General features: G+C 38.5%; 1 protein-coding gene across 1 annotated transcript in view; it reads right to left on the bottom strand.

Moving 5' to 3' along the window:
- The window catches only part of LOC140136930 (uncharacterized), an 83,101-nt gene that overhangs the window by 46,998 nt on the left and 21,200 nt on the right, over positions 1–14,903 (bottom strand). Inside the window, exons 12-24 of the mRNA XM_072158582.1 lie at positions 13,387–13,452; positions 10,973–11,038; positions 10,100–10,165; positions 9,298–9,363; positions 7,733–7,798; positions 6,027–6,092; positions 4,474–4,542; positions 3,244–3,309; positions 2,034–2,099; positions 1,623–1,688; positions 1,210–1,275; positions 443–508; positions 11–76 (exon numbers count right to left, since the gene is read on the bottom strand). Coding sequence (XP_072014683.1) covers positions 11–76; positions 443–508; positions 1,210–1,275; positions 1,623–1,688; positions 2,034–2,099; positions 3,244–3,309; positions 4,474–4,542; positions 6,027–6,092; positions 7,733–7,798; positions 9,298–9,363; positions 10,100–10,165; positions 10,973–11,038; positions 13,387–13,452 — 861 coding nt within the window. The remainder of the gene's footprint in view (positions 1–10; positions 77–442; positions 509–1,209; positions 1,276–1,622; positions 1,689–2,033; positions 2,100–3,243; positions 3,310–4,473; positions 4,543–6,026; positions 6,093–7,732; positions 7,799–9,297; positions 9,364–10,099; positions 10,166–10,972; positions 11,039–13,386; positions 13,453–14,903) is intronic.

Below are 14,903 nucleotides of genomic sequence, written 5' to 3'. Positions count from 1 at the left end.
AACAGTTTACCTTCTACACACAAACAGGCTTCTTCTTCATACTGATGGCCAGGCGGGCACTCTCTCGGTCTACAATCTAAAAACAAAAGGTGTATGAATGCATTATTATTAGTGTGTAGTAATTTTTGGATGTCGGTCTACAAAATACAAAAATTAGCCTACCATCAGACTCTAATCGAATCATTATGCGTCGATGCCATGTTCCCGCCGTAAGTCTTAAACATCGTTTTAAGAAAAGATGTTTAAAAGACGGTTGTGACTTAAGGCAGGAAATAATACGGCATCAAATGTTGTCTCCGGTTCCTGCTATATAAAAAGCTCTTCGGAAGAACGCAAAGCAACTTCAAAAGATATTCTACAACACTTTACTTTCCTAAACTGATGAACACTCATGCATAAACTAGTCTGTCGAAGTTTTGATTGCAAGAACTAAAAATAATACCTTTAATGCAAGTGCAAGAGTCTGCATCGAATATTTCATTTGTTGAACACTCCCTCGGAATACAAACTGAAAGGAAATTAAAAAGGTTAATATGGTGGTATATTATTATAGCAATACAATATACCAAATGATGCAAACGAACGCATACACAATTTAAACACAAAAGCAATTTACAGGGCAAGGTAGTTTTACCAACTTTTACTTCCCTGTTATGGTATACCCTTAATACCAGGGCAGATTGTGTTTAATTTGTTGACTAATGAACCAGGACAAGGAATGATAAATTGCCCAAGACTACCACAATACCTTAGAACTCCTCTCTGAACTGAGAAGTTTAATGCCCTGTGAAAAACAAAACCAATTCAATTTGATTGTTTCAATTTCATGTCATTTAACATCCACAATAATACAACATTATTATGCAAACAGTAAAGATAAGAAAACTAAAGCAAACAACAAAATAATGTCCAAAAAGATGGTCAAAAAAGATGGTGCGGAAAATGTGGTCAGAAAAGGGGGTCAGAAAAAGGTGTCCCCTTGAATAAACCATGCATTTATGCATAAGCACAGCATATCTAGAAACACAAACATATCTGGAACATATCTGTCAACCACCATAAAACATACCATACAAGCATAATAAGCTTTCATGTATGCTGTGAGAAAAACGTCTGTTTTAATTAACAGGGTCTCAGGGTCTATGTTACACTTCGAGAGGTGGATCTCAAAAATTGACATTCCAATACCAAAGCATGGATATCAATTACCTTGTATACATCCACAGACGTCTTCGTCAAACTGGTGTCCAGACGAGCACTCTCTTGGTCTGCAATCTGAATTTTAATGTTAAAACATTAATTTGTATGCTTGTACATTTTGATGAAGGATCGAAAAGATTTACTTGAACAGAATTCTTAGAACAGAATATTTTGCAAAAGGCACACGTCTCAAAATGTCAGAGATAACGAACAAATACGCACATATCTGTATTATTGACACTGGCAAATAACATGAGTAAAAGACGAAATTCAGTCAGACAAAAAACAAAGAAAAAACTGGTCAGATGCCACAGATGAATGATTTAGTAAGGGCTCCGCCATCGGTAATTGACCTGACAGAGTAACCCGTAGCGACATGTACTACAAGACTTTTCTTTCCTAAACTGATCCAAGAATAATACCTTTAATGCAAGTGCAAGAGTCTGCATCGAATATTTCATTTGTTGAACACTCCCTCGGAATACAAACTGAAAGGAAATTAAAAAGGTTAATATGGTGGTTTATTATTATAGCAATACAATATACCAAATGATGCAAACGAACGCATACACAATTTAGACACATGCAAAAGCAATTTACAGAGCAAAGAAGTTTTTTAAACACTCGCACTACCATTGTGTAAGAGCTTGACTATACCATTGTGCACAAACACAATTATCTGGAACATATCTGTCAACCACCATAAAACTTACCATACCATCATAATTACAAAACGTCTGTTTCAATTACCAGGGCCTTGGGATCTATGTTACACTTCGCGAGGTGGATCTTATAAATTGACATCCCAATACCAAAGCATAGATATGAATTACCTTGTACACATCCACAGACGTCTTCGTCAAACTGGTGTCCAGGCGGGCACTCTCTTGGTCTGCAATCTGAATTAACATTAATTTTTTTACATTTACATTTTGATGCCGGGTCAAAAATATTTACTTCTACATGGAAGACAATGATTTGCAAAAGGCCAACGTCTCAAAAGTTGTATTCCCAATGAGATACCGAACAAATTCATGCCTATCTCTACTTCTATTTATTATTGACATTGACAAGTAATGTAAAGACGAAAGTCGGTCACACTTAAGGATACGATACATGATTTACCGACAAGTGACTCATTTCGGAATGCGATCATGAATTTTGAAGAAAAAAAGTTTCCACAGGCTTCGTTGGGATTCGAACCAGCGATTCGAAACTTCCTTTGATTACGCGTCTAGCGCTTTACCGCTTGGCCAAGGTGGCAGTTGAGTGGAAGAGTGTAATGATAAATGATAAATCTCATAATGCCATCTTTAGCCTTTTGTTTACTAAAAAAAGACGCGTTTTGTAAAGATAGATTAGCCGTTTTATGCATAAAGAGCACGAACGTTTGGGAAAGGTTTCAAACAAATAATAAAGACACTGATGTCATGATGAAATTGCATAAGTCGGGAAATATCTGCGTCGCAATGTTTTGTTTTGGTTTTAGGAATTTGACCTTAAAATTTACGACTTCATGACATTATCATTCGAAATCAACAACAGATATTTCAACAGTATATAGCCTCATTCTTTCTCTAGAATGTTTTGTACATGTATGTGAAATAGCTTCAACAATGGTTCGCTGCATAATGGTAAAAACAGCCTTGACCTAAAAAAGGGCGAGAGGTACCATATTTACGGATGCAGGCTAAATTTAAAATTGATATAAAACGTTTGTTTTTGATCGATTACAAAATTTAATTTTGTCATATAAAGAAATTGTGTCTGGCGTGAATTACACTACAGTTTTTATTCTTAGGGCTCTTTGACTTCTTCAAATAATTTTTTAAATGATAGAGTGAATCCCCTGGCCCTCTATAATTACGCACAAAAGATCGAGTCCCCTTAAATAAATGTTAGTCCAGTAAAACAGTTTAATATTTTCCAATTAGAATATACCTGGATGAATGGCAAGCTTCACAAACGTAACATTATAGAAAGTATGCTTTTGAAGAATTACAGACATATCAACAAGAACAACAAAAATTCAATTGAAAATACCTTGTATGCATTTGCATGTTGACTTGTCTTGAATTTGCCCTGTTGGACAAACTCGTGGTCTACAAGCTGGAACCAGATAAAATGAATGAAATATAAAAATAAAACACATCAAATAAAATCTAAAATAATAACATGAGCTTTTAATTTATTGCACCATATTCACAATAATAGGACATTACAACGCTCAAGTTAACATTTTAGAATGATCTTAAAATGCAAGGGGTTAGAATATCGATATATTTATCTTCATATCTTTATTTTGCTTTCAGTATCCAAAAGATCCAATGTACAGACCGCATAATGGTACCAGTTATGTTCACCCCTGTATACCCTAGATAAATGCGTCAAAACTAAACCAGCAACCAATATATCCTTTAGCTCTGATTTAAGACCTCATTATTTGTTGAAAGGCCCATTCAGTGATTTGCTCATCCGGACGATCGTAAAAATCATCAAAATTCAGATGTTGGTACCTTTGTCATTGTCATAGATGTGCTAACATAGCCTGCTAGTGGTTCAGCAGAAAGCTGTGTATTTCAGATAAAATAAGACATTTTACACGAATCTGTAATTTAGATACTGACAGTATCTAAATTAGCTACATGTATTTGAATGGGGCTTCAACTTTGTCAGTACTGCTGTTTTCTTCGTTTTTTGCCAAATTTGTCATTTCAAAAATACCAAATGACAATTTGTATGACTTATCCTTCTTTTTTAAGCAATTTATAAACAATTTTAATTTTTTGACACCTGCGTTGGGATCACTAAATGAGTCTTTAATGTTCTAAAAAAGTGGAAAGCACGACGCTAGTTCTCTTGTTCGAGAACGCTTTGTGTACAAATAAATATCCAGAGCATAAAATGGAGCAAAACTGCAACTTTTGAATTTGCATCTTCCATGGAATTTTTGATCATCTTGTCTTTATTTCGAAACCGATTTCAACAAATGAGGTCTTTTAAGACCTCATCCAACAGCCAATTGCTGCATCTTTTAGCTTGAATTTAAAAATCCAAGCTAAAAGATGCAGCAATTGGCTGTTGGTTCTGATGCATGCTGGAACCATATTTTGCACTTTGTTCTCAAAATGACAAAAAATGAGTTAGGCAATAATCGTAGCAGGGTGACGACATCTTTGTTATACAGGGTTGAAACTAACTGGTACCTTAATTCTTCTGCGGCCTGTATTTAAAATCATTGTAAAACAAAAATGTAATTTCATTCCACTTTACCTCCTCGAACACACATACAGGCATCCAAATCAAAACGTTTTCTTCGCGGACATTTTCTTGGAATGCAGTCTAGGAAAGAATTAACAATAATGATCAAATCATACATCATACAATTTGACGGAAGAGTCATTTCAGTGGCACTATAGATCCTATCGAATAAACCAACCGGAACGGTATAACAATTGAAATGACAGCCATGTTGGTGGACTGTCCTAAATGACAGGGGCAGGTTTCTAGTTCGATTCCACAACCATACCTATCACCTGTTTTATCATTTTATTGTACTATCATGCAAATTGCCATGTGGAGGCCTCTTGGTGTACACAATTTGATCTAAATGAGGATGAGTGAAGTAGTATTCGATAGGGTCTATAGTACCAGCTATTCTTGATGTTAGATTATGTAGCATAATGATTGCTTTGAATTGAAACTTATCTTTTAAACGATATAATTTAGTAGTTTAAACCTTTGAATACAAAACAAAAGTTTGCGTACCTAGAATGTTCAATTGACACTTCGACTTTCATCAGCAGACTGGCAATCCAAGTAACCTTTTGGGCACTTGACCAAAATTAGTAGACTCTTGGTAACTTGTATCGACCCGTCTATGTTCAGTGATGGCTGGTTTACTCTGATATAATGGCCTCCTTTACACCACGTTCAAAATATATGGGTGTCTTTCCCAGAATTGGAACTTTGTCATTATGATAGGAAAGTTGCCTTAGCGTTTGGGTGGGTTAATACTTGCTCTTATACTGTAGGTGCCAAAGGTTCTACTAAGCGCCTCGAATGAACACTTTATGGTATGGTAAACCATTTGTCCCTTTGTCAGAGTGTTAGTCTCACAATTTAATTTTCAGAGTCTTTATTGCCTTTGTTTGGTTTCACAACTCTATCACTGGCCCAATTGGGATAGCCGCAATTTTTAAGCGCAGAGTTGATGTGCGACTTTTCTTCCTCCTTGTCTCCAGGATTTGTATTAATGCATTTAGCCCGGTGATATAGAGTTTGAATGACACCAAGCTTGTGTTGGAAAGGATGATTATATTGAAAATGCAAATATTGGTCCGTATGAGTGGGCTTACGGTAGATCTTAATCTTAGACTCCCGTCTTCTTTGATAACTGTATGGGTGTCTAAGAAAGCGAGGGCGCCATATTCTTCCACATTCTGTTGTGAATTTTATATGAGGGTCCACAGAGATAAGATGGTCCGTTAACTCTTGGGCATATTGCTTTTTTATACACATTTTGTATGAGTGTCACCCACATAACGATACCACCATCCACATAACGATACCACCACAAAGGTGGGTGGGTGCAGATTTCATTGCTTTCTGTTCAAGATCTTTCATATACACTTTGCAGACTGAAAATTCCAGGTACGCAAGTGATCAAAGGTTTAAACTACTAAATTATGTGTACTACCAACACAGATATAGTGATAAAGTGTTTGGTCAATTTTATGGTAGCTATATACATGCACCAAACTGAAGTTTTATTTGGTTTCTATTAGGCTACTTAAATAATACCATGTTTAGTTATAATAGTGTACCTTTTTCGCAACTGCACGAGTCTTCATTATAGGTTTCACCAGATGGACACTCCCTCGGTCTGCAGTCTAGAAAACAACATCATTACAAAAAAAGACAAGGTATTATAGCCATAGATAGTGCACAAACGCTCCCCCCATAACGGAGGTTGTGCATATGACGTATCATACGGAGGTTGTGCATATATGACGTATCATACCGTAAATATGGCGGACTTCTCAAATGCATTCAACAAAAGCATGATTGCAATCTACCGCGACAGTTCGTCTCACACACATAACAAATGCACCACGATCAAATAGGTTGATGACAACATTTGACTGAAAAGATCAGATGTGAAAATCTATCAATAATGCCCACAAATTAATGCAAACTAGAGTTTTATACTTAAATGTAATAGCCAGAGTATGCACAATGGGCAAGTGGACTACGGAAAAGTCTAGTATCAATATTTGCCAAGTTAAACCTTTTGTAGCAAACGCGGTATCAAATTCGAGTTATCAAGGACAAGACTGCGTCAATCATATTGTCACAACATTATTAACTCTCTATTTCGAGGGTTGAGAGCCAGAGAGCCTCAACCAGGGGTCATCATGCAGTTATTGTTAACTACATGTATGCACACAACACAGGGGCACTCACAATAGGCAATTGACCCCTACTGGTAGCGCTGTGCTGTGGATATAGGAGATGAACTAGTTAGCGTCATATATCAAAAAGTATAAAAGCTCTGATTTTAGTACTTGCTCTATGTTTTAATCAAAATATCTGAATTTTTAATCCGGTACAAGCTTTAATAACGGGGGAGCATGCATTTGTATGAGAAAGGAAATCTACCATCTTATCCAAACTCCCGTGTTAATCCAATGCACATTTTGCTTCACCGGGCCGCCCTGACTTGGTCGCGTTTGGAAGAGGAGTGCCACCAAACCGTAATAGATACAAATTGATGTCAATCAAGTATGGTTTATTTTCTACATGTCAATCTTTAAATTAATAACGATGTCCTTATAATAACGGTGGAGCGCCTTGATGAGTAAATGATAGCAAACCAGTGAAAAATCCCCAAAACTCAGTCAGTGGAGCTCCACCCGTACATGTCAATAGCGTCATTATCGATTGAATTAGTCGACCGTAGCGGACAATTCGATCGCTCATTGGATTAATATTATCACGTGGTAAGAAATGTGCATTGGACAATCGATTACTATAATGGTTTAGTACTGCATATTTCGGTTTAATCTTCACTAAGCGGGTTTATGGCTGAAAAGGTCACGGTGAATTTGCCCTGGACAAAACTGCACTATGTGTAGCAAGCGGGTGGACAGGGTGGACGAAGTCCATGGGCCCGAGGGTTCAAGGGCCTCGAGCAATAGCGTAAATGAAGTGAGTTAGGGATAGGGTTATTATAAAGCAGATGTTGGGGCCCACACTCCTTCTTGTCCATGGGCCCCAAGGCACTTGCTACGCTCCTGGCCTCAACTCACAATCACCTGCTCCCACAAAATGAGCATAAAGTCACCAGGGCACTATTATAGTCAAAATACAGTCAAAATCATGACAATATTCAATAGAAAACAAAACACATGTTGATTTTTTGAAGACAAAAGCAAGGAGCCAATTTAATGCTCATTTTGTGAGAGCTAGTCATAGTGAATACTTCTGTCAGGTTCTGAAACCTCGATTTGAGTTTTATTATTCTACCTACCTCTGATACAGGTACATGTATCTTCATTGTACATTTCACCTTCTGGGCATTCTCGTGGGTTACAGTCTGAAATTTTAACATCAAGTTTATCCTTAATGTGCCAATCACATCAAGATTGCAAGCATAGGATGTTACAACTCTTACACAAAAATTCATCTGAATCAAATAAAGCATTGTCAAATTGCTGAAATGTTTCCTACTTTTAATTTACGCAATTCCGATTTAATGCACATGTTCTAGAAAATGTTAAAAAAACGCATTTACTCTTCCATGAAGATTTTGTTCCTACTATGTTTATAATACAAAATGGATAGGCTACATGTGTGTTCTTCAGTGGCGTAGCTGCCGGGGGGGCAAGAGAGAGAGAGGAAAAAAGAGAAGGGGAGAGAGGGAGAAGAGGGGAAAAGAGAGGGAGAGGAGGGCAAAAGAGATGGGGAATCCATACGATATGCAATACCATGCGATTATTGTCAATAAGCCTGGCACAAATTGTCTAATTGGGCCCCGCCCTCCTAGTGCAGGGAAAAAGAGAAAGGAGGAGAAAGAGGAAAAGATGAGGGAGAGAAGGGAAAGAGAAAGCGGGAATCCATAGGTCTATGATATGTAGTGTCATACGATTATTATCAATATACTCGACAATATACAAAGAAATAGAAATCTATGCACAAAAGCACCTATAGGAGCAGTATATTGACTAAAACAAATAAAACAATAAAATGGCCAACCCAAAAAGAAAAGTCGAAAAAAGCTGTGTCCGACATGTTTCTTGTATTGCACAGTATCGACACACAATTGGCCGAGTCATTTACCATTGAGCTATTTCAAACTTAGGACCGGATTTACCATTAAACCAGATGGGTACGGGTCCAGGTCCCTAAAATAGCCTAAGGTATGTTCCCCAAAACACCATGTTTTTGACCGAAATATGGTAACATTGCAAAATTTTGCGCGCTTCGCGCGCATAACCTTTACGTAAAATTGTCTGAAATTGGCCAGGAAATTAGCAAGAATTATGGCCAAAATTCATTTCTATTAAGACCAAATTAGTAATAAAAAAACCCAATTTTTCTCGCGGAGCGCGCAATTTCTTTGAAAAAGTAATAACCCAGTTTACCATTTTCTCTTGGTCCACTGTATTGCAAAATTTAAACTTATTTCCTTTGTTTTTTATTTTTCTTTGATATATTTGAAAGTGTACTTTTCTTTGGAAGTACACTTTCTTTTTTCGATGGGGTGCGTCGCACCACCCGCACCTACCCCATTTTTTTGTTTGTGGATTTGGGCCCCGCCCCATACAGGCTTGCCCACCCCCTGGAAAAAATCGCAGCTACGCCACTGGTGTTCTTAACTCTCTCTCTCTCTCCATGCAGGTGAAAAACTCAGAATTGTAAACTTATTCGGAATCTGCATGAAAAATGCATTAAAATGGGTACAAACAAGCTTAGTGTTGGTTCAGTGGTTCTTAAGATAGCTCTTGATATTTCGAGAAAATATCTCAAAACTTGGACTTTTTATGTTGAAGCCTATGGGCAGCACACAAAGGGTAATTAAACATTGTCGGATACCTCTCTCGCAGGTGCATGATTCTAAGCTGAATATTTCTCCCGTGGAGCATTCTTGTGGAAAGCAATCTATAATGGTTGAGAAATAAAATCCGTTAGTTAAATATATTATAAATGAGACAAAATATAGTGTAGCATCTATATCCGGCATCTTGCAACGTCATGTCTGTTTGAAGACAGTAGGTCTATTCATATAAAACATTCGACCTTGTGACCCAGGCTTGGACGTAGATACTGCTTCCGTACGTGTATAGTAGTCCATGAAATACACCGGTTAGTCAATGTATCAAGTTTATCACAGGTTGAATTTACAGCTGAATTTAGCCAAAACAACTATTTTTCCGCACCTGGATTTAAATAGATATACATAGCCACAAGTGCAAGTAAGCGAATGAGCAAACAAATTATGTTGCGGTGTGTAATAAAGCTGCTTTAGAAAGAATGGTCTTCTGCTGTGGAGACTGTAACTCCACTGACGAGTAACAAAGGGTATAGAAATCATTGACGACCCCTCAAGAAAACCTCGGAACCCATCTCGCTCAGTCAGTGTTGCCGGTGCCTTATAAGCAGTGAAAGAAGCACAAAGACATAGCGAATCAACAATTGACATTCATTGCAATTTGCCACGCGAATCAGATATTAGAATCTGTATGTACAATTATTTTATTAGCGATCCAAAATCTATTCCTTGACCATTACAATTTTGGGTCGCTAATAATGGATTAATAAAATAATTAAACATACAGATTCTAATATCTGATTCACGTGGCAAATTGCAAGATAAAACACTGAATTATGATAATACCTAGTATACATTCACACGTGTCTTCATTGAATAAGTAGCCCAATCCACATTCTTGTGAGGTGCAATCTGAAAAAAAAAACCCATGGAAATGGAAACAAGGTTGGTCATAACTATATAATAAGTATAGGTATAGTAATGTTTGGTCCTTTAAATTAGATATGGGTCAAGAACATTTCCATTCCTATACCCTTTGCCCCCCCAATACATTCATTGTTATACAAATGTATAATCAGTGTACATGGATATGCTCAAGATGAAAGAAACCCCACTGGTTATTTTGGTTATTTAACACGCAGTTCTATGGGAGGACATATTATCATAATTTTTAAATTATGATAATATGTCGAACTTTGCTCTGTTGACCTACAAAGACAACAAATTTGGCCGATTCCATTTAGGTGCAAGTTGGGACATGTGTAAACATTACAAATATGCAAAAAAATCAGGTTTGAAAAAAATTAACCCATTGAATGCATTCCCGCCTTTCGGGTCTCGTGCATTAGACGCATCAACATCTCAGTACGCGTGCATTATTTTGTACAATTTCACTCCCAACAAGTGATACGCATTTATTAACCTATAAATATCTGTTCTAGTAAAGAACACTGATGTATATGATTTATTATGTAGGCCTACATGCATTGTCCATGCAAACTCTATTTAGAAATTATCAGTGTGTTTTATTGTGCATTCTGAAAGCGTCTGAAGTGAACGTGGGTAACAGGTATTTTTTGGCCTTGGGTTTGATTGCGACTCGTAACAATATACAACACAAAACTATATAGAACCTGCAACACCCTGCATATTACGGTACATCAAAGAGGATAACTCACAGTAAATGCTAAAGATTTAGTTGATGTAGGGATGTCATACCTTTTTCGCAAGTACATATTTCTTCATTGAAAACTTCACCCGATGCACATTCTCGAGGAAAACAGTCTGAAATATTAGAGAGAGAAAACGGATTACCTGCAATACATTATATAGACACTGTGTATACTTTCAGTCATCTGGGATTTGATCAATTAGTAGATAATTAAATCTGGTCAACCAGAAAAACTCACTTTTGGTCAGATGGAATCACCGACGTTTCGGCCAAAACCTTTGGCCTTCAGCTGGGTGGATCATTTAGGGTCATCCGAGGTCAATTGATGAGGAAGTTGCTTGATGACCCGACCATTACCATCCTTCCAGCTGATAAGGGGCGGTGCACAGTGGTGTTGAATTCGACAGATTATGACAAGAAAGCCAAAGAGTTGTTAGGGGATACAAAGACTTATACCCCCCTCAAGAAGACCCCACGAGTGGTATTAAACGCAAGATCGCGGCCAAGTTGAATCAATTCTTGGAGAAAGACAAGGTTATTGACATTAAATTGAAACATCAACTGTACCCCACGTCTGAAACAATACCTACCTTCTATGGACTTCCGAAGGTTCATAAGGCCAGTGTACCTTTACGTCCTATCGTCAGCAGCATAGGATCGCTCACTTATAACATTGCCAAGTACCTTGCTAAGATCGTAGGCCCTTTGGTTGGCAAATCGAAACATCACATTTGGAATTCAAAGGACTTCGCGGAGAAAATTCAGGGTATTGTGTTGGACGCGCCGAGACGATAACATCCTTCGACGTCACTGCCTTGTTCACGAGCATCCCTCCAGCAGACGCGGTACTCGCGGTTCGGGATGTTTTGAAGGAGGATAAGACTTTGGCCGAACGCACAAACTTGTCGCCAGATCAGATTTGTGAATTGTTGAGCTTATGTTTGGATAATACTTACTTCAGCTATGGCAACAACTTTTACCAACAATGTCATGGTTGTTCGATGGGCTCCCCTGTGTCGCCGATTATTTCCAACTTGTACATGGAGCGATTTGAACAGTGTGCCTTGTCGTCTTACCCCGGATCTCCATCTTCCAAATGGTATCGTTATGTTGACGATACTTGGGTTATAGTCAAGTTTTCGGAGCTCGACAAGTTTTTTGCGCATATTAACCAAGTGGATAATAACATCAAATTCACCCAAGAAGGTCTGACGGACAATAAACTTCCATTTTTGGATCGCGTGGTTACTGTTAACCAAGATCGCACTCTCTCAGTATCAGTATTTCGCAAACCAACACATACTGATCAATATTTGCAGTTCAGCTCTAATCATCCATTGGTCCAGAAACTCGGTGTAGTGAATACGCTTTATCACAGGGCTAATACCATCATCACAAAGGACTCTGATAAGATCACTGAGCATCAACACTTGCGCCACGCCTTGAAAACGTGTGGTTACAAAGACTGGGCAATAGACAAGGCCCTAAATCGTGGTGAGAAAGACGCTAAACCAGCCAGCGAACCCACCGCGTCTTCTGGTACCAAGACTTTTGTCACCATTCCCTACCATGGGGATGTTTCAGAGAAATTAAAGAGGATCTACCGCGATCACGGCATCACTACACAGTTCAAGCCAACCAATACCCTGCAGCAGTCGCTAGTACACCCAAAGGACAAGCAGCCCAAGGGCCGTATAAGTGGTGTTGTGTATGGTGTCCAGTGCGCTGAAGATCAGGTGTGCCAAGAACATTACATTGGTGAAACCGGCCAACCACTGCAGAGTCGCATGTCCCAACATAGACGCGCCAGTTCAAGTGGCAACGATTCAGCTGTCTACAAACACCTTGAGGGCAGTGGTCACAGTTTTGACATTGACGACGTTGTCATTTTGGACCGTGAACCCCGTTGGTTTGAACGGGGAGTCAAAGAAGCAGTGTGGGTACGAGCCGAACAACCGTCACTCAACAGGAGCGGGGCGTTAGAGTGAATCTGTCACATGGTTGGGATCGGGTCATCAAGCAACTTCCTCATCGATTGACCTCGGATGACCCTAAATCATCCACCCAGCTGAAGGCCAAAGGTTTTGGCCGAAACGTCGGTGATTCCATCTGACCAAAAGTGAGTTTTTCTGGTTGACCAGATTTAATTATCTACTAACTACATTTATAGACTTCAGTGTATTGCGAACTCTGGTTTATTTACTTTGATGGCCCTTTCAGGAGAGTGAATCCGCGTAATTGGGTATTTTTGAATACAGGCTTAGGGTTAAATATTCGTTAGAAGTTAAACATTACTGGAAATAGAATAGCAATAGATAAATAACGAAGGCATAGTACATCGAATATTCCAGGCTACATCCACTAAAAAGTCATAGAAGTCATGTAAAAATAAACGCTCCTTGTTCGTAATTTTTCTCTCATATTTATCAATATATCTTTTTTGATTTTGAAACTTCTTTACCTATCACACAGTCACACGTGTCTTCGTTAAATAAATAACCTGATCCGCATTCCTGCGAACTGCAATCTGAAATAACAAACCAAAAAGGGTTGTTGTTGAGGCATATATAATATATGTACCAAGCTTCGATGATTTTAGTCATTATTGAAGCAATAAAACTGAAGTGGAGGAAAAAAACAAGCCATTTATTTTCATGTTTTCAAGGTCAACAATTGCCAGGACTTGTACATTAGTGAAACAAAGCAGAGATTGGCAAAGCGTATATACCAGCACAGACGTGCCATCAGTTGTGGGGACACTGCAGTGTACACGCATTTGGACAGCACGAATCACATCTTCGATAACAAGGACGTTGTGATTTTAGACAGGGAGCGCATGTGGTACGAAATGGGAGTTAAGAAAGCGATCTATGTCAAGAAACTTTAAGAAAGAACAGCCTTCTCTCAATAGGGGAGGCGGCCTACGTCACAATTTGGCAGGGGCCTACAATTCCGTTATCCAGAACATTCCGAAGAAGTTTGGCTCTAAATCTACGACCTCTGGCAAAACCATCTCGCCACTGGTCAGTGACCAATTGCCGACAGACCAACAGACGGCCTGAAGATGCACCTAGGATAAGGTGTGAAACCGTAGCCTCTCAAAAACGTGAGTCCAGTTGAATGGTTTAAATAATTTCATTTTATACTTGTTTCACTTAAGAATTTTTTAATTCTTAAAAGAAGTTATGATAGGTTTTCATTTTAAACATTCACTACAAGGATGAAATTATTATATCAAACTAGTAAAATGAAATGATTATTTATTCAGAGTTGAGAAATGTGGTGTTATAAATCCTGCGCGTATTTTGGGGGGCTTTGGGGCGCCAGCCCCCCGGGGTAAAAGCAGGGAGCGGCCAAAATGAAGGGGCGGCGGAAGAAGAAGGGGGGCGGCAAAAACGAAGGGGCGGCAAAAAGAATTATTAAAGAAAAAGGGCGGAAAAATGTGAAAAGTATAAAAATTGTGAAAAAATTGTACTATACGAGCGTACATCAAAATGTGTTGCTTTTAGGGCGCTACTGTTTATAATCTTTTTTTTTTTTTTGCTCTTCACTTTTTCAAACCACCGAAAAAAAAATTGGGTCAACCTTTTCGGGCTGTTGAGGAAGGGGCGGCAAAATTGAATTTCCTTCAGCCCCCCGGGGTAGGAGCGGCCACGGTACGCCCCTGAAAGTTGGTAATTTCAGTTAGGTTGACGGTAACGCGGGTCACGTAACTTTCGGCGTAACTTTCGGCGTTATTTTAAAAATTGCTGATTCATTTGTAGTTCGTCTTTGCCTCTGGAGTACAGTGGCAGTACCAGGTAATCAGCTAGTTCGGTTTGTTGAGGACTTACTAGTTGTTTGTTAATAAATGTTGCTTGAAGTTGTCCCCAAATTTGATGTTTATGGTATTTGGTATCTAGGGTCTCTACTCATGTGGAGAAGATGAACCAAACATGGTCTTGTTTACTTGTATTTATAGGAGACAAGTTGTGCAAA

The sequence above is a fragment of the Amphiura filiformis genome, chromosome 17 (assembly GCF_039555335.1).
Source record: "Amphiura filiformis chromosome 17, Afil_fr2py, whole genome shotgun sequence".
In the NCBI taxonomy this organism is placed as follows: domain Eukaryota; kingdom Metazoa; phylum Echinodermata; class Ophiuroidea; order Amphilepidida; family Amphiuridae; genus Amphiura; species Amphiura filiformis.
Note: the sequence above shows the minus strand (reverse complement) of the source record. Positions and strands in the feature narration are given on the sequence as shown.